Source organism: Globicephala melas, chromosome 3, assembly GCF_963455315.2.
Source record: "Globicephala melas chromosome 3, mGloMel1.2, whole genome shotgun sequence".
Lineage (NCBI taxonomy): Eukaryota > Metazoa > Chordata > Mammalia > Artiodactyla > Delphinidae > Globicephala > Globicephala melas.
Genome location: NC_083316.1, coordinates 129182578 through 129202586, shown reverse-complemented (window position 1 = coordinate 129202586; position 20009 = coordinate 129182578). Strand labels below are relative to the sequence as shown.

The 20009-nt window shown below is 44.8% G+C and overlaps 1 protein-coding gene across 6 annotated transcripts in view; it reads right to left on the bottom strand.

Moving 5' to 3' along the window:
• Positions 1 to 20009, bottom strand: part of GRIA1 (glutamate ionotropic receptor AMPA type subunit 1) — a 322415-nt gene that overhangs the window by 90221 nt on the left and 212185 nt on the right. For all 6 annotated transcript variants that reach the window (XM_060296515.1, XM_030834185.2, XM_060296516.1 and 3 more), the window contains 3 exons: positions 13250 to 13360; positions 12129 to 12335; positions 5877 to 6247 (listed from right to left, as the gene is read on the bottom strand). In XM_060296515.1, coding sequence (XP_060152498.1) covers positions 5877 to 6247; positions 12129 to 12335; positions 13250 to 13360 — 689 coding nt within the window. The remainder of the gene's footprint in view (positions 1 to 5876; positions 6248 to 12128; positions 12336 to 13249; positions 13361 to 20009) is intronic.

Here is a 20009-nt window from a genome sequence, read left to right as displayed (position 1 = left end):
CTAGCTCAATGGCTTTCAGACTTTAATGCCCAGCTGCCCTGGGGGAAGGGGAGGGCTTGTGAAATGTGTATTTCTCTCTCCAACTGCAGAATTTCCAATCCCACGGACCTAGGGTGGGGCCTGGAAATCTGCATTCTTACAGGCATCTCAGGTGATTCTGATGCAGGGTTCCCAGCAGAATCCCTCATACCTGGTCCCAAGACCCAAAGCATCTAACACACATTTCTTGCATCAGCGCTGTGCACACATCCTTATGACACTGTTCCTTGCAGCAGTGAATCTGTGTACTGAATGAGGATTATGCTTTCTAAAGATAAACTATTTCACACATTCAGGCTGCTTCCGTCAACTTCCCTGAATGTTTACCCCGCTTCTTTCCCCTGCAACACTCCAGTTACATCAATATGGGAAAGGGGAAGGCGTTTCCATGCCCATCTCTGGGAGGGAAGCGGGGAGAACAGGAGGTGGAAGGGGGAGGTTCCTCATCACCCCTCCATGCACTGTAATACTGGTTGCTGTGAAAGTTCTGTGTGAATGCGAAGGTCAGGCTGCCATCGTTTATCAGCTCTGTTCATTGGCTACTCTGTTCCCATGGTGAATCAGTCTCAGGGCCCTCCACAAGCACATTAACTGGGGCAGGGGCTGTGGTAGAGGGTTCCCAGAGACCTCCAATGTGCTATCACTTCCCCGCTTTAGAATTCTTCTCGCTGAGAGTAATTATCTCTACTAGGTGGAAATAATTATCACACATTCTGTCACATTCTAAGATCAGGAATACAAGAGTTCTGAAAGCTGAAATCATAATTTCCCATTTTCCTCTCTTCCCCTAGGACCTTCCAAACCCCTCTCCTTTTCCTTACTAAGGTCATCCAATCCCAGCAAAGTAGAAGCCAAAGGGGAGGTAGGGTCCGTGGGAATAAAGAGTTGAAAGGCTCACTGTTAGTTCACTTGCAGGCAGTGGAGCCTGGGATGAGACTGCAGGGTAGGCAGCACTGGACTGGGCGGCAACAGGCCAGAGGCATTGCCTTGGTGACCTTAGAGAAAATCCCTTTCCCCTTTGGAGCCTCAGTTTTCTCATCTGTAACGGAATGGATGAACTAGATCATTCTCATGATCAGAGCCAGACCTAAAGGTCTCTGGAATTGTGGTTCCATGTTTTCCAACTGCTCCCTACGTCTTGGAGACACCATTGACTTTCCCCTCGCCTCCCCTTCAAATAACCAGTCTATCAGCAAGGGCTGTCAGTTCTAGTTTCAGAGTAGACCACTAATCCATCTCCATGCCCATCATAATTTCCATCACTGTAATTGCCCCTAGACAGACGTGAGAACCTATTGCTTGGTCCCTCTGTTTCCACTCTTGACTGTTCTCTGCTTTAATTCATTTTCCTCATAGCTCCCCAGAGGAGTATTACAGCATGTAAATCAATCCTTCTCTCGCTTAAAACTCTCCAGTGCCTTCCTATTGCATTTAGAGTAAAACTTTAAATCTATACTATGGCCATGGTGCGCTATCTGGCCTCTGCCTACTTCTCTAATAATACAGCTCTGTGTAAGCTTAGCTCCTTCTTACCTATCTGCTCCTTGGAGGAACTTTCTCAGAACACCCTAAGTCAGTCCCCTTTAATTCCACTTCCTTTATTATCTAGTGCTATGGCAGATTCATTTTATTCACAGTGCATCACAGTTTATGCATTCACAATTGTTTATGTAATGTCTGTCTTATACCACTGTACTTGCCATCACCTTGAAGGAAAGACTCCCGACCCCCCATGCTCCATCATCAGTATATCTTCACATCCTCGGCACCCTGTGAAGATATCAGGATATCTTCACATCCTCTCACGGGCAGTTAGTAATATCTGTTGAATAAATGAATGACATTGGCCACAAATAGGGTCAAGCTACAGAAAGGAAAGTTGGGGGAACTAAAGATAAATTTTGCCTGGGATGATTTTTGCCCTTCCTTTAATATATCCCTTCTCAAAATGTTCCTGTCCCTGAAAAAAGAAATCTAAAGTATCTGTTAAAAATAGGTCTTTGGGCACAAGACACAGGCCTGCAAAGGCAACTCATGGATGGCATTCTTAATATCTTACCATCAACCTAATGAAAAAAGTTGTAATTTGTGATCATAGCTCAACTGAATTTTAACTTTGAATGTTAAAAAAGGCTATATGAAAACAGTTTCTCATAGAAACATTTTAAAGGGAGGAGAGAAGAATCTTGGAAGCAAATCGGCAGCATTTACTGGCATATATCACTAAAGGTGCTATTTACATATTATTTTATCTATTCATGGTGCTGGTGAACAAAACATTGACTTGGGCGCTGTGCCCGGTGCTGCCGGTTGACGCACCAACATCCATTCCAACCCCTTCCATTTTAGAGGCTAAAAAACCTGATTCTTGCCATTTCCACCTTCCTTGTCACTAGAAGTGATTGTGGGCCACTGTTCTGACTAATGAGATAGACAGAAGGAGATGTCCGCTTGGGGTGGGGAGTATATTGTTAAGCTTTTGGTTTCCTGATCCAAAGAGACGGAACTGGCTGCAGTACGTTTTCCCCCTCTTGCTGCTTGAACATGGACGTGACATCTGGGAGCCGCCATTTTGGGCACATGAGAAAAGGCTGGGGCAACCATAGCACAGCAGACCCCGATTTCACTGAACCATGAGCCACTGTCTGCCTCCACTCTCCTTATAAGAAAGATAACTCTCTAGCTGTTCATGTTACTCTGGTCAGATTATTGCGTTACTTGCAGACAACCACATCTGGCCACATTTCGTTGGCTTTTGGTTAATAGACTTTAATATAAATATTGATGAGATTAAGAAAAGATAAAGCTACTTGTGTATGCATGCAGATACATGCAATTTAGGTGGAACTTAATCCCCCAAGTTCTAAATTTGTGAGGATTTATGATATATTCTGTTAGTAAATAGCAAGAACAATTAATTGAAGCTTATTTGAGAAGATGTTTGAGTATAAAAAGCCCTTAAAAATACCTCCTGCTGTAGCCCCAGGGTGTCTAGTGCTATGCATATCAGAGGCTCATGAAACTCTGTTGACTTCATCAGGAAATACGTAAACAACAACAACAAAAGCTTCCACTGGTGTTTGCGCTTGTCTGCTTGGCTCTGGTTCTCATCACTGTCCTAGCATCCTTGTGTTTTCGTCTGGCCCTAGTGAGGTGAAGTATGTACCTTTTCTCTTTAGCATATATTCCCAACAAATGTTGTGATGCATATTCTGACTCTTAGGGGTGTTTATGCAGGTCCCTAAGTGCTGGAATTGGCTGAGCTCGGCGTGGTAAGCAAGAGTCCATCTCAAGTGGATAAAACTCCTTTTTCTGCCAGGTAGACTCTTCTCTGCCTGTCAGATCCCTAAATCCAAAATCCTTCCTCCCAGTCCCTCTGAGGGGGAGCCTCAGAAATACAGGTACTGCTGGTCTCAGGAGTGAACCACCGTTCTGCTTTGTCCGTGGACTTCCCCAGAAGAGAGAGGTCCAGTGGCTTTTCAATCAGTGTGAGCAGTGGCACCCTTTCTTCTAGTGAAGTTTAGCAGAAGTCCAATATAGAAAATCGATAAAAAGAATTGAAAATAGCTTCTCTTTTGTTGTGCTTCCTGTGTGCTGGCTGGATACTCTGTTATGGGTTCTATATGTATCAATCTCTTTTAAACCTCACAACAATACTAGGGTTGTTTCCCATTTTACTGGTGAAAATACAGAAGCATAGAGTGGAGTAGTTTTATTAAAAATGGGAAGGAAGGCGGCTTGGGTTTCCTGTTTGGTCACCTCAAGGTCAATTCCTAAGGTAGCCTTGTAGAACCCTCAGGAGTCCTGGAAACACAGTTTGAAAATCCTCTTCTAGTCAGAAGTCACAAACGCACATACCCTTTCAGGGGCAGCTGAGTCACACAGGAATGAAGCTGATCACCTGGGGGCTGTGGTCAAGTGGGGAATACACGCATCAGCTCAGGAGGGCAGCTGCCACTCGGTTTTGAACCATCGTTGCCAAACTGTGCAGGTTACACAGAAACATGCCCGGTAGAGGATTCAGTTTGTGGGTCACTGACTTGAGACTTCAGGAGGAATGGTGAGGAGTGTGAAAACACAGCCTGAGGTCAGTCCACAGGGGTGCCATTAGCGGGTAAGATGCCCAGCCATGAAGGAAATAAAGGAGAAAAAACAAGCCCAGGGGTCTTTTCAGACACATGCATGTTAGGATGGCCCATTATACTGAGTAGTGAAGAATCATTTCTTCCCATTGTTTACCTACTGGCCTGAGTTATTTTTAAGCAAGCCCTTCCCCTTCTTGGTTGTCTCTGCTCTTTACCATGTGTTTGCCAGTACTGGCCAGGCATCCAGTCTCACACCTCTTCTCCCACGCAACCCCCCTGACTGTCTTCTTATTTAAAGAAAAACAAGAGTATAATGGTGAACGATGAGACAGTCTAAATTATACAGCAGGCAAAATGAGTCCTGAGGGAAGCTCCTTAGGAAGATTTTATTCCATTGCCACTTAGGAATATTGGTCCTCGCTGACACCCAAATGCGAACCAGGTGGTAAAGATGCCTCCAGGACGTGTCTGTGAGGCCTTGGTATTTATGCAGTTACGCCCCCAGAAAGTGAGAGTGTGTGCAGATCTATTCATGCAGCCCGATGCTAAGCCATGCCTCCCTGTGAGCTTTAGAAGCTTGGTATCTATAAGCGACTGCCTACTGATTAAAGAGCTCATAGACATTAAGCAACTGTAAAAGGAAATACAGTCAGCACTTATTTATTTGTGACATGAACTTTCCAGAATATAGTTGAAAGAACGTTACACACAAAGACAGAAAGGGGGTCAGTAAATTTGGGAATTGGTGTAGGTTGGTAGTTTTCAGATTTCTTGTTTCCCCTCTCCATTCCACTTTTCCTTCTTCCTCCCTCCCTGCCTCCTTCTTTCCCCTCCCCTCCCCTCCCCTTCCCTCCCATTCCTTTCCCTCCCCTCTCCTTTCCTTTCTGTTCCATTTTTCAAAAGAAATTGTATTCACAAGCCCAATACGTAAAACAGACAAAAATGGCGCTACTCATGTCTCCTGTGGGGGCTGAAACCTCACTGATTTGGTCACCCCAGTACTCTCAGTATGATGTCTGAGGCATTTCTAAGAAACTTCATTTTCCAACCGTAAGAAACAAATTTACATCACCGTTGGAACTAGATTATTTCCAAGATCTTTCTCAGAACCAAGAAAAGAACCATTTTCTCTTAAAGATGAAGAAACCAAGGTCTACAAGGGCCAGGTGACTTGTCCAGAGACATACAGAAAGTGCTAGAACCAGAGTGAGAACCCACTCATAATTCAGTGCTCCTTCTACCCCTCGGAAATAGTTCAGGATGGGGGTTGAATCTTGACTCACCTAGCTATTAGCTGTGTAACCTTGGAAAGATATTCAGCATTTCTGTGGTCCCTCATTTGTAAAAGGAGATAGAATGAGAATCCCACCTAATGCTTTTGCAAAGATTCAATGAAATAAGGCATGTAGAGGACTCAAAACCTTGCTTACTATATGTGGTAGGTTCTCAACACGTTAGTCATACCGTACTGTCCCCCATCCTTTCTCTGTACCTTTCGGCTACAGAACATTAGAGTCGTGACTATCCCTGTTAATCTTGACAGAGCACATCACCCAGATAGCAGATAGACCTGATCAAGGCACAGGATGTGTCCGTATAATCCACAGCACGCAACGGACAGCTGACAGTAAAGCATAGTTGAAAAACCGAACACTATAAAGTCTGGAAAAAATTCCCACCCTTGATTTCCCAGTATTTGTTTTTTCCTGTATATATGGCATTGAGCAAAGGGGTTGAGAAGAGCTGACTCACCTTGGGGAAATGTCACATCCTTGCTGCATGAAGGCTCCCAAGGAGAACCACAAGCTGTTGAATATCCCAAACTCATTGGACTGGTCACTGGTTGTCTGGTCCCGCCCTTCCTCAAACTCTTCACTGTGCCATTCGTAGGGGCTGAAGCGGCTGACCAGGAAAAGGACAACACTCACTCCAATGTAGGCGAAAACGATACACATCCAAATCTCATAAGCCAAAGGATCCAGGAAGGAGAAGACCCCTGGCTTGGACTTCTGTGGCTTTTTTATCATGATGGAGATCCCCAAACTCATAAATGGTTTGGAGAAATCTATCACCTCTTCCCGGACCAAGGTGATAGTTAAAGGGGCCACGGCCACATCTGCTCTCTGCAAAAAAAACACACACACAAAAGAAACGCCCTTGAGTTCACCAGCTCTCTGTTCTCTTATTTTTCTCTTCCCTGTGAATATTCTTTTGTAATCTTAAAGGATGTGAGAGTTGGAAAGAACCTTAGGAGTCCAAACCCTCCTGCTCCCTATAAAATATTTATGGTAAATGGATGATCGGCTCAATATCTCACAGGAGAGATGATCCCATTCTTCGACAGTTCTAATTGTTAGGGGAGTCTTCCTTACCTTACGGAAGGGGGCTGTCATAATATCTGTTATTTTTTGCCTGCCCAGCAGCCATGCCTTCTTCCTCTGGAAGAAGAACTACTCCTGCCCCACGCTCAGTCCTCCTGGTTCAAATGGGACTGATCACCCTGGTTATGAGATGAAGCGTATCACCCAGGTTTGGCCATCGGTGTACACTACTCCCCTGGCCAGAATGGTCCATTCAAGGATGACCCAAATCTCTTTGGGCCTCTTTAACGAGCATGAGTCCTGAAAGTCAGAGTGAGAGATGATCCGTGATGAAATAATTTGAGTCACCCTTAATTCAGGGCTTACCCTGGACTCCCTGGGATCATATGTCAATATACTCTTTTGTTTGTCCTCAGGAACATGATCCAATCAGTCTGTTTGCTTAAGCCAGTTTGAGTTGGGCTTCTTTTACCTGCAACCAAGACAGCCCTGGCTAACAAGTGAAGGCAAATTTCACTCAGTAAATATTTACTGGGTGCTTATTATGCGTAAGCCCTAGGCTGGAAGGGAAGCTGTGGTCTCTACACTCAGGGAATTACAAACTAGTAGGCGAGATTAGTACTCACACACACAATTTCCCAGTCTATAGACTGGAGGCATGCTGTCTAAGAGATACAGAATGCTACAGGAGGTCAGGAAGGAAGGAATTCTGGCTGGGGAGATCAGGGACTGCACCATCAGAGAGGTGACATATAAATTGGCACTGAAGTGAGAGTAGGATTTCAACAGGTTGCTCGGGTACAGAATACATTCCCAGAGAAGGGAATCGTGAGGGAAGTAGTTTCTCTCTGGCAGAGAGAAAGTAAAGTAGTATCACAATTGTTTTTTTCAAGGAGACTGCTAAGAAGTGCACAAATAACTCAGTTTTAAAAATTCATGTAGATAAACATAAAATGGTTGCAAGAAATGGTCATCTTTGTGCATCCGGCATGTGGAGTCACCAGCCTTGCTCTTCTGTCTTTCCTACCTCTGCCTAATGGCAGAGGCACTGGCATCTCTGCTATAAAATCCACTGCTCTCTTGGCCTGAGATCAAGAGATCCTGGAAACCTAACACGGTTCCATGGACAGATGCCATGACATGCATTTTTGAAATGAGAGGCATGTCTGTGCAAGTCTATTGGAGGCGGATGGCTTTCTCTTATGATGCTGTGTAACAGTCCAGATGTGAGGCTGGGGACAGATGCTGCGCAGACTCCGGCCCCGCCCAGCTGCCGGCTGATGTTGCTTAGGAAAGATTTCCTCTGGTTACTCTCATTGGCTGAGATTTTTGAGAAGGCCTTTTACATGGAATAAAAAGGCTGGCCTTAGAATGACTTAAGTTTCTCACTTACAGAAAGAAACTTTCTGTAAAGCAATGTGGGATTGAATCTGTATTTCATAGTAATTCTTTTTTTTTCCCTAACACCCATTGCATAAATCTTGATACTTTTTACAAACACTTATAAGCCATTGCCAGGAAGAAGATATCTCTTCTTTCCTCTGTAACCTAACATAGGTAGAAAAGGAATGGGGGATAAAAGTCATGGAAATGACTTAGAGGGAATGACCACAAGTTACCCAAAAGGGAGGTGGATGTCGAGCTTCTAAAGTGGTAAAGGGAATTGAATGCATTTGTCTGATGCCTCCGGATGTGAGTTAATAAAAGGGACTGTGAACTGGAAAAAAAGTCACAAAACCACATGATCTCATTGCTTAGTTCATTTAGCAGTTCCAAGATTGATTCCACAGAACATTATTTTTAGAAGGGTGTTAATAAGTATAACACGAAAATAAACACAAATGTAAACAGACTACTTTGAGGTCGGACTTCTCAGAACCTTTAAAAGACCACTCTGCACTGAGAATTTCCAAGAGGGGTAAGTAGGTACAGTGTTTCCAAAAGTCTTTGGCCATGGACCCCTGAGGGTCTTCAAAAGGCACCCATATGCATAGGAGACACACACAGTGGGAGATGCTTGAGTTCAGTGGCCTCATTTTGCAGATAGGAAACCCAGGTCCAGAGAGGAAGGGTGGTTCGTGCAAAGCAGCAGTGTTTTCAGCTTGTTTGATGTTGACTGAGAGGCTTCAGGAGCTGATTTCCAGCACCTGAGGAAGTAACTGGACCTCTGTAGGATCAGTCAAGGGCAATGCTCGTCTGGGAAATTAGACCTGGCCACTTTGCTTTGTGACTCACTGACCACGTGCCCTCGAGTGAGATGGTTTTCCTTTTGGATGTCAATTTCCTCTTTAGAAAAAGAGGCATAATAAATTTTGCTTTATCTATTGGAGAGCAGTGTTTTGTGAGAGTCAAAAGAATCCAAATACGTGAGGGTACTGTGACCCGTGGGCATTTCACAGGTGCTCAAAATTATTGTCTTAAACAGATGTCTTGTGACAGTGATTCTCAAACTTGAGCGTGCAGCACATCCAAAGCACCTTGGGGTTTTTTTTTAAACCACAGATGGCAGAACTTCTAGATCACTGGGTCTGGAGAGACCTGAGAATTTGCATTTCTAACAAGTTCCCAGGTGATGCTGCCGCTCCAGACTTTGAGAACTGCTGACCCAGGAGATCCCCAAGCAAAATACATCTGGAAGAAATCTTGGGTAAAAGAGTAAACCGTGTTGATGCAGTGGGTAAAAGCAAAAATTGAAGAAAATGATCAGGGATGGAGATCCACTCTGAGCCAGGCGCTGTTTAGGGGAATACTCGCCACCCCAGCCCTGGGATCAAGGATTCAGGGGTAACCCTTGGAGGAGGTCAGTGGCTCGCAGGAGTCATGTAGCCAGTAAGCTGGCAGAGTCAGAATTCAAATCCAGGTGTCTGTCTCCCAAGTTCACTCTCTTTCTGCTTCATTAAGACAAAGAACAGGCAAGAAAGTCACTGAGAATCAGGCACAAAGCCATACCCGTGCAAGAAGCAGAAATTTCTTTTGCAGCCTGTGGCGTCTGAGAATGCAGACACTGTTGCTATTGTCATCACTAGTTAATAGTGGCCTTAGAGTCCAGTGCTCAGATGGTGTGATTTCTACAGAGGCAGTATGTCCCAGCATGCAGCAAGAGCCAGGGCTGCATGTCCCGACGCTGCTCTGTGTCCTTTGCCAAACTGCCTAATCTCCCCGGGTCTCAGTGTCCTCATCTATAAAATGTGGTAAATAATCGTATCTCCCTTCTGGGGTTGTTATGAGGAGTAAGTGAAATAACATGGGTATTTAGCATAGTGCCTGCCATATACTACGTGCTGATATGCTACTATTGTAATTGTTGATAAGAGCAAAAGGGAGCAAAAGGAAGGTGAGAGACACCCTGGTTGACTTAGCCTATTTAACAGGCACAGAACGGAGAGACTTGGAGGCCTCCGAATGAATTTTTCTGATCTTGCTGGTCGTTTGTGGCTGAGAGATGCTTTCTCCAAACCCCTCTATTCTTCCTCGGTTGCGGGCGGCGTTGCAGAAAAAGGAAGCCAAACTGAAAATCCAGAGAGGGCATCCATTTGGGCCCATCGTGGAGTTTTCAGAATACAGTTTTTTTTTTTTTTTTTTTTTTACGGTACATGGGCCTCTCACTGCTGTGGCCTCTCCTGCTGCGGAGCACAGGCTCCGGACGCGCAGGCTCAGCGGCCATGACTCACGGGCCCGGCCGCTCCGCGGCATGTGGGATCCTCCCGGACCGGGGCACGAACCCGTGTCCCCTGCATTGGCAGGCGGACTCTCAACCACTGCGCCACCAGGGAAGCCCCAGAATACGTTTTTACTGGGCAGAGGGACAGGCCTTGTGGAGGTGAGGGGAAAGGGGAGGGCTAGCAGTTGAGGCATCCAGAGGTAATTTTGGTTTGTCACTGATGAGCCAGTGACCCATGACTAATGGCTGGCTACTGGGGGGCTTGCCCTTAGGATAATCATATCATTGTTCTGCTCAGATCATAGGCCTTTTCTAAGGGAACATGGGATGAAGGTAAAGATGAATGTTGTTGGAGGTGAAAAGTTCACAGTAGTTGCCATGGGGATGACCTTAAGAGCTTGGTGGAGGTTCCCATGGAAACCAACCTCAAGATGCAACATTAATCACCCATATCTCTATCTTTCACCCGTGGAGCTTCCCAAAGGTGAGAGGCAAGAGAGGAGGAGAGAGGGTAGAAGCACGTCCCCCTTCTCAACTCATTAACCATCTTCCCAGGTTATCTCAAAAGCCACCTTCCTAGAAAGGATTTTCTTTGTTCCATTTCTTTCTTCTTTGAATTCCCTCTGTATGGCTCTCATGGCCATCATGACTCCTATTGCCTTGATCTGAGACAATGAGATTTTAAAACCTCGTAAGTGGGTGCTTCATCCTGACCAGAACTCAACACCGGCTTGCGGCTCGGCGTATGCTTCTGTTCAGAAACCCAGCCTGGAGTCGTTGATTTCTATGAGTGAAGCTCTGGTGGTCTCTTTCCTGCACGTGGTGGCAGGATTCTTCTTCCATTGCCTTTTGTTGTTCCTCTACTCAAGTACCTTCATGATCTTCCAGTGCCCACTGAATCAATCCACACTCTTTCCCTTGTCATTTCTTACTCAGACTTTATCCCTGACTACTCATCCCAAGCCCTCTACAAAAATCATCAGTGTTTTCTCATTCTCCTTTCACACCTTACTTATTTCCATCACCATTCCATAGTTTATACTTTAGAAATTCTTGGCTGCCTTTCTATTTGAATATGGCCGTGTTCAAGTTCTACATCTTTCTGGAGGGCTAGACACACTCATATTAGCCTTTTGCCTGAACCTTGATTCTCTGCTGTCTTACCATTCTCTCATTGTCTTTTCTAGCCCATAAAATGTTAAAATCCTTGGGGACAGGGATCAGATCTTTTACTTCTCAATGATCCCTTAAACACTTAAAACAATTCAGGGCATTCATTGGCTTCTCCAAAATGCTTCAGTTTATTGAAGACTTTATAGCAATTGTGTGTGGTCTTATTTCAAGTGTGGTGAATGGAGTAGACCAATCCCTATTCACAGATAACTGTTACATAAGGCAGGGTAAGCCATAAAAGAAGCAGAAGCTAAATTCTACAAGGAAGGCAACAACAGTTAAAAAGGGTTCTCCCCATACCTGTTACGGGGAGAATGAAATGACATCTTGGAAAAAGTAGTATCTGATACAGGTTTGGGGAGAAGGGTGAGATTTTTAGAGGTGCAGAATGGAAGGGGACTAGAGAACAGAGTGACTCAGGGTGGTGTGGCTGAAATGGAAGGTGCTAGAAAGGGCAAGTAACTAGAACGTTTGGTTGTATCCAGGCTACCCCCAACACCAGGGAAGAAATTCATATTGAGGGAGACATAAGGGACTGAGCAGGGAAGTAACAACTCAGCGGTCTGCCTTGAGAAAACTGATCTTGAAGCTAAACTATCACCTGTATTGGATGACGATCAACTGAAGTCACAGGACTGAGCTGAGTTTGGCTGAAGGAGCTGGGACCAGGAACCTGAACAAAAAATGTCTTCAGATATGGGATTTTTGGACTCCTCATCTTTTCGGCATCAGTAATACTAAATCATGGGGTCTAATAGGCATCTATGGGCAGGGCCAGCCAACCACCAAATGATTTCCTGTCAGCCTCTCTGCCTCCGCTTCCAATTGCCCACCCTGTAGGGAACTTACTCCATAGACCAGCTCTCCCACCATGCCATTCCAAGCCTTTGTGTCAGGGTCGCGGGCTCCATATTTCCCATCACTGACGATCTCAAGACGGTAGGAGTAGCCCACATGCTTGGCAATCTCTGCTGCCAGCTCTACACAGTAGCCCTCGTAGCGGTCATTGCCTTCAAACTGGTTGGCATTCTTCTTGAGCATCACATAAGGATCTTCCTGGTGGAGAAATGGGAGACAGAGAATGTGGGTTTTGGGTTCACTCTTGCGGAGGGAGGCCTTTGGCGTGGCAGAGGAGGATGTCTCCAACATTGCTAAACTTTGGGGAAGTCTCTCTGGCCCCTAAATCCACTTCCTGCATTTCTGCTCCTCCCATTACAAAACTTCTTGGGTTAAGGAAGCAAACTATTAAAATAGAATGTTTCACTGAGACGCCATGCCTAGCTTTTCAAGTTGTTCCAGGAGCTCTTGTATTTTTGGGAGGTGTTAGGGGAATAACCCTTAAATAGGCTCCAACTGTCTCATCACTGAAAATCACAGCAGCTTTACTTATACTCACTGTAGGTGCTGGACTTTAGGGAACTTGCTTTGAAAATGGCTTCTACTAAGGAAGGGTAGAGTCAGAACCACTACAATTTAGTCTCACCCTTATGTTTTTTTGTTTTTTTTTTTTTTTTTTTTGCGGTACGTGGGCCTCTCACTCTTGTGGCCTCTCCCATTACGGAGCACAGGCTCTGGACGCCCAGGCTCAGCGACCATGGCTCACGGGCCTAGGCGCTCTGCGGCATGTGGGATCTTCCCAGACCCGGGGCACGAACCTGTGTCCCCTGCATCGGCAGGCGGACTCTCAACCACTGCGCCACCAGGGAAGCCCACCCTTATGTTTTATATACATTGGAAACTTTGGCTCAAAGGAGGGTAAGTGACTTACTTATCCAAGAGCACAAAGTGAAATCATGGCAGAGCCAGAGAGCAAAAGTCCCTCTGACTTTCAGGATATTCCTTTTTTACTTCCTCTTTCTACCGACCACACAGCTTTGGCAAGAAGAATGACCAGCTTTCACTCCTGGGAAAACCTTTGTGTTGGTCTGTCTCACATCCCAGGTAACCTCCATGAAGGACTGAGTACTCACTAGGATTGTAGTGACGATGTACGTTCTATTCTGGACACTTGAGTTATCCCCCCCGGCTTGAGCATCCGTGGCTGCAGGGACAAACTTATCATCTTCATTCCAGTAGCCAATCTGTTAAAGAGAGGAAGGTGGTGACATAAGGTGATCCAGGCTCCTCAGGAATGGCCCACTCTGGGTCCCCCAGCCAACACCAGACAGGAAATCAAGGAGCTGAGCATCACACCAGCAATCCTGGACACACCAGGCTCTGAGGTATTGGTAGATATAAACAACAAGAGACAAGATGCTCTCTAGGTCCTCCCATCCCCACCCCATGAAAATCCTCATCATGATGGGTAAGCCTGAAAATTGCCTCTTAAGGGGCGAGGATTTAACTGTTGATGCAGCTGAACTGTTACGTACAATGCGAGTCAGGGCCATAGAGATTTAATTCCCTGCAGTTGTTCACAAGGCCAAACCCCACCTTCTCCCATGCCTAGTAACCCTTCTCTTCCTGAGCTCATTCTGAAGTGTAGTGGGAATCATATGATTTAAACTGTACATTCTTGTTTTCTTTTGCTTTTTTTTAACATCTTTATTGGAGTATAATTGCTTTACAATGGTGTGTTAGTTTCTGATTTATAACAAAGTGAATCAGTTATACATATACATATGTTCCCATATCTCTTCCGTCTTGCGTCTCCCTCCCTCCCACCCTCCCTATCCCACCCCTCCAGGCGGTCACAAAGCACCGAGCTGATCTCCCTGTGCTATGCGGCTGCTTCCCACTAGCTATCTGTTTTACGTTTGGTAGTGTATATATGTCCATGCCACTCTCTCACTTTGTCACAGCTTACCCTTCCCCCTCCCCATATCCTGAAGTCCATTCTCTAGTAGGTCTGTCTCTTTATTCCTGTCTTACCCCTAGGTTCTTCATGGCATTTTTTTTTCTTAAATTCCATATATATGTGTTAGCATACTGTATTTGTCTTTCTCTTTCTGACTTACTTCACTCTGTATGACAGACTCTGGGTCCATCCACCTCATTACAAATAGCTCAATTTCGTTCCTTTCTATGGCTGAGTAATATTTCATTGTATATATGTGCCACATCTTCTTTATCCATTCATCTGATGATGGGCACTTAGGTTGTTTCCATCTCCTGGCTATTGTAAATAGAGCTGCAATGAATATTTTGGTACATGACTCTTTGAATTATGGTTTTCTCAGGGTATATGCCCAGTAGTGGGATTGTTGGGTCATATGGTAGTTCTATTTGTAGTTTTTTAAGAAACCTCCATACTGTTCTCCATAGTGGCTGTACCAATTCACATTCCCACCAGCAGTGCAAGAGTGTTCCCTTTTCTCCACACCCTCTCCAGCGTTTATTGTTTCTAGATTTTTTGATGATGGCCATTCTGACTGGTGTGAGATGATATCTCATTGTAGTTTTGACTTGCATTTCTCTAATGATTAATGATGTTGAGCATTCTTTCATGTGTTTGTTGGTAATCTGTATATCTTCTTTGGAGAAATGTCTATTTAGGCCTTCTGCCCATTTTTGGATTGGGTTATTTTTTTGTTATTGAGTTGCATGAGCTGCTTGTAAATCTTGGAGATTAATCCTTTGTCAGTTGCTTCATTTGCAAATATTTTCTCCCATTCTGAGGGTTGCCTTTTGGTCTTGTTTATGGTTTCTTTTGCTGTGCAAAAGCTTTGAAGTTTCATTAGGTCCCAGTTGTTTATTTTTGTTTTTATTTCCATTTCTCTAGGAGGTGGTTCAAAAAGGATCTTCCTGTGATTTATGCCATAGAGTGTTCTGCCTATGTTTTCCTGTAAGAGTTTGATAGTTTCTGGCCTTACTCTTGTTTCCTTTTTTGGTTAACTGTATTTTTCCATCTGGATTTAACTTTCTAGGTGATGGTTACTTTATCCTTTATTTCTCTTATTTCCAATTTTTGACCTATTATAATACTGAGAATATAGTTGTGCCTGCAAACACTGATTGACATTATTTTTTAAAAAAAAATTAGTAGTTATTTATACTGACTCATTTGCCAAGGTCTTTTAGCAAATACTTATTGGATCCCTGTTGTGTGTAAGACTCCGAGCTAAAACATTGGTGGTATTGTGGCAGGGTTGAGAAAGATACAGAGAAGTCTCGGAGATAGTCCTTGCTCTGAGGATCCCTCCAGTCTATTTGGGAAGACAAGACACACACATGCACGTGGCCCCAGAAGTGACAAGTGAGTGGCTCAGGTAGCTTGAGCCTAAGGAGTTTGGAGAAGCAGAAGCCTGGTATGGAACCTATGCTGGGAAAAAGGCAGCAGGAGGAGGTGAGGCTTAAGTCACGAGGGATGGAAAGGTTGAGCCCAAACCTGTCAGGTCGGAGAGAAGATAAGCCAAGATGGGAAGGCGGGAATCTGCCCAGATATGTAAGTTCAGGGGGTCCTGAGTGGAGGATAGGGTTAGTCCAAGAAGCCAGTGGGCGCTTGGGTCTAGGTAGCAGAGGGATTGGTAGGCCAGGCTAAGTGGTGTAGACTTTATTCTGAAGGCAACAGGGAGTCATGGAAGGTTTGGGAAGAGCAGAATGGCGTGGCTAATACACACACACACAGACTCCACACACACCCCTATGTCTATGTATCTTTTATTTTATTTTATTTTTTGGCTGTGTTGGGTCTTTGTTGCTGCTCATGGGCTTTCTCTGGTTGCGGTGCATGGGCTTATTGCGGTGGCTTCTCTTGTTGTGGAGCATGGGTTCTAGGTGTGCTGGTTTCAGTAGTTGTGGCACACAGGCTCAGTAGTTGTGGCTCACGGGCTCTAGAGCGCCGGCTCAGTAGCTGTGGCTCACAGGCTTAGTTGCTTCACAGCATGTGGGATCTTCCCGGGCAAGGGATCAAACCCATGTCCCCTGCATTGGCAGGCGGATTCTTAACCACTGCGCCACCAGAGAAGTCCCTGTCTTTATACATCTTTAGACCGTTTTGTTTTGTTTCGTAGTCATTCTGCTGGCTGTAGTTTTAAAGGGCAAACAGGAAGGAGAACTGAAGCGCATGTGCAGGGGGAGGAGCAGGTCTCTAAGTCAGCCCAGGTTCAGGTTCACAAAATCCAAGGCACATGCCAATGGTCCACTCAGATGTCACCTTCACCTTGATGTCTTTCCCAGTCCCCTCAGTTACAAAGAAACAACTCTCCCTGCTATTTCACTGCCATTAACAACAGTAGTAATAATTGCCGACACTGATCGTGTTCTTGCTCTGTCAGAGGCTGTGTTTGATAGTTTTCGTGCCAGTTCATCTGGCTTAGAAGAGTTTGTTAACTTGCAAGGTGATGGTGGTGATGCAGCTGAGAAGTGGCTGAGCTCAGCCTGGAATGGTGGTCGTCTGTCTCCAGGGGCAGCTTTTCATCATGACGCGGTTCTTTCTGCGAGGGGACTTAGCCCTGGGCTGGGAGTCATATTAGCTGACAGTTACTGAGTGCTTACTGTGTTTTAGGCACTCTTCTAAGTGTTTTTTATGTTTTAACTTCTCTCATCCACACAAAAACCTATGAGGTGGGTAATCAATTATCACTCCTATTTTAAATGTGAAGAAACTGAGATGTAGGGGAAGTGGAATAACTTTCCCAAGGCCACAGGAGAGTCGTGGAGCCAGGATTGGAGCAGGGCAGGCCGATTGCAGGGCCGTGTCCTTCTGTGTTCCACTAGGCTGCCAGCTGGCCCTGAGCGCCTCGTGTTGGTTCCCATTGGCCCCATGGTCTAGCTGTTGGCATGTCTGTCCCCATCTCTCCACGATGCTGTGGGCTTCTCAGGGACAAAGCTAGAGGTCTGTTCATGCTAGGACCCCTTTCTTAGGGCCACAGATTGTACCACAGAGAAGCAGCTCAGGAAAGGTTTGTTGAGAGAATGAGTGCATCCAACATGGAGACAGTGGATCCTGTTCATGCTGAGACAGTTCAGAGGCCTGAAGGGGGGTCGGGGGAGCTGTCTCTCAGGACACTGGGTCAAGATTTGCCCTCATGCCGGCATGGGTACCATGTTGCCTGTGTGGGGCACTTTCAGTCAGCCTGGAAGGGGACATGTCTCTCTAATGACACAAGAACCAGAAACTTAGATTTCCAGAATATCAGAACCAAAAGAGGCCTGAAGAATCATTTCCTCCAACCTCTTCGTTTTTTACAGAGAGGGAAACAGAAGTTCAGAGACCAGGGGACTTGCTCAAAACCAGAATGTAGTCCTGCTTCCCCCATTTTGCTAGGCCAGTGTTCCATGGGACCCTAGGGCATCTGTAAAGGCCCTTCACCACTTTCATGGGAGGTGAGGGGTCAGAGAAGAGGGGGAAAGCCCTGGGTTCCTCACCCTTGCTTCAATAGTCAGTTCTGCTTTTAATCCATTTCACGCTTTGAGATTCCCCTTAAGAGTTCATTTTTACAAGGAGCCCGTTCGTTGAGAAATAACTATTTGAAACCATTATTGTAGCATATCATGAGGCGAGTTTCAGAAAAGAATTTCCAAACTACTTTCCTAACACTTAACTGTATTTTGCTCTTCCTCTATGCAAATAGCACAGACAGGCTCGGGATTATTTTCTCTGTTTTACAGAAAAGAAATCTGAGGCTTGGGGAGATCAGATGATCTAACTTATATAGATTAAATAGCAGATTAGTGACAGGGCATAGGAGCCAGGCCATGGACTTCAAAGGTAAAATTATTGAATATAATCAATACACACCTGGGAGACGATCAAGCAAATGTAATTGCCATTTTCTTTCCCCCGGTAGTTGATGCTATGGTGTTTTCATGCCCTTCTCTTTCCCTTCCTCCTCCGTTTTCTTCCTTCCCTCCCTTCTTTCCTTTCTTCCTTCTCCCTCTTCAGGATTAGTCACAGGTTTAGTTGTTCTTAGTTGTTCAAACTCAACAACTGTCAGCCTTGAGGAAGTTGCCTTCTTTGACATGCAACCAAGTTCTCTAAAATCTATTGTGTTTTCATCGGTAGTATTTTTAAAAGTGATGGCTTGATGGTCCAGAGATTGGTCTCTGGCATCAGACAGACCTGTTTTAAAAGGTAGACTTTTCTTATTAGTAACTGTTTGACCTTGGGCCAGTTACTTGACCTCAGTGGGCCTCCGTCCCTGCTCTGTAGAATGGATACAACAAGAGTACCTGTCTCGCAGGGCTGCTGTGGGAACCAAATGCGTTCATGCGTGGACAACGGTACGCATAGTGCGTGGTTCATATTAAGTTGCCAGTAAACTAAAAAATGATATCCAGTAGGGTAATGCCTGATTGAAGGCTAACAGGCTTCTATACTGTAGTACGTTTCAGTCTCACTTTGCTATTGAACATTGTCAGTCTCCAAAAGAAGTATATATTATGGAGTATTTCTCAAACTCATTTGACAGCGTAACCCTCTTTACATGCAGAATGTCCTAGGATAAATGGTGCAAAACCCACAAAGCACGGCTCTAAAATATCAAGTTATTTGATCAAAGAGAGGGGGAAAAAAGCAAGATAAATCTGTACAGACCAGATTTCTATGGCTTAGAAAGAGATTTTAACTTTTAGAATAGGGATCCTTCAGAGCTGGTATTATAGCACTAATGTTAAATTGGTCTCTATAAAAATTATTGTCTAGCTTGGCTTATATCAAAAGCTAGAGGAACAGTTAAGTGTTGTAAACAAGCTTATTTTATTCCTAACCCTTTTGTAGGGAAATAAGAACTATTGCCAGTCAGAAGAGCAGGGTGATGCCAAAACCCAGCTTGCCCCTCATGTAAGCTAGCAGGCTGAGAAATCTCCTTCCACATTTTGATGAAAAGAAAGCTGTCAAAGATTTTTGAAGGGACATTGCACTTCAGAGATGAGAGCAAATTTCCCTTTCTTAGAGAAGTGGGCTGGATTATTATACAGCCCTTTGATTCTCTACTGAGGATATGGAGGAACTTTGATTCTATCTCAAAGTAAATCAGAGCTAGTAGTTTGGTAAAAATTGGGGCCCACCGTTCAGGAGAGGATTTAAACAATTCTGACAGTGAGAGGTCTTCTCTTGGGGCCAGTTACAATTTTTGATCTCCTGTTTTCCATCTACCTCTAAAGCTTGTTTGAATATAGGAAATGAGTCTAGATGATAGATTAGATTTTTTTAAGTAAATGAAGTCTACAAAGGAGATGATCACTGGACAGTACATTCAATTGATTGACCTTGCATAGTCGTCAAATCAAATCTCCACATTTTTAGCTCTAAGCTTCCTCTGAAGACACAGCCCCTGACCTCCAAAAAATGAGATCGATTATAATAGATTTTTAAAAAGGAAGACGTCTCTTGTGGCAAAGACAACCTGATGACCCCCAAGGATTCTTGTTCGCCTTGCATAGCGTACATGTATGGTGGGAAGTAGCTACCTGGACAGCAGTTGCATTTCCCAGCCTTCCATATGTCTAGGTGGGCCAGGTGATTGGGTTGGCCAGTGGAATGCAGCAGAAGTGATGCACGTCTCTCCTAGCCCGACTCCCCCAAATCTCCAGCACAGTTTGTAATAACTTTCTTCCTCCCCTGTTAGCTGGCTGTTGATAGCCAGGAACACCCAAACAGACAGTGGAGCCTCCATAAGCCTGAGTCTTAATCAGAGCCCCCAGCCCCCATACTGGTCACTGGGTGAACAAGAATGAGACCTTTGTTTGCATTAAACAGCTGAGATTTTAGAGTTTATCTGTGACTGCGACTAGGGTTATCTTAACTAACACACTTAAAGAATTTGAACTTCATAAGTGTGTGTGTTA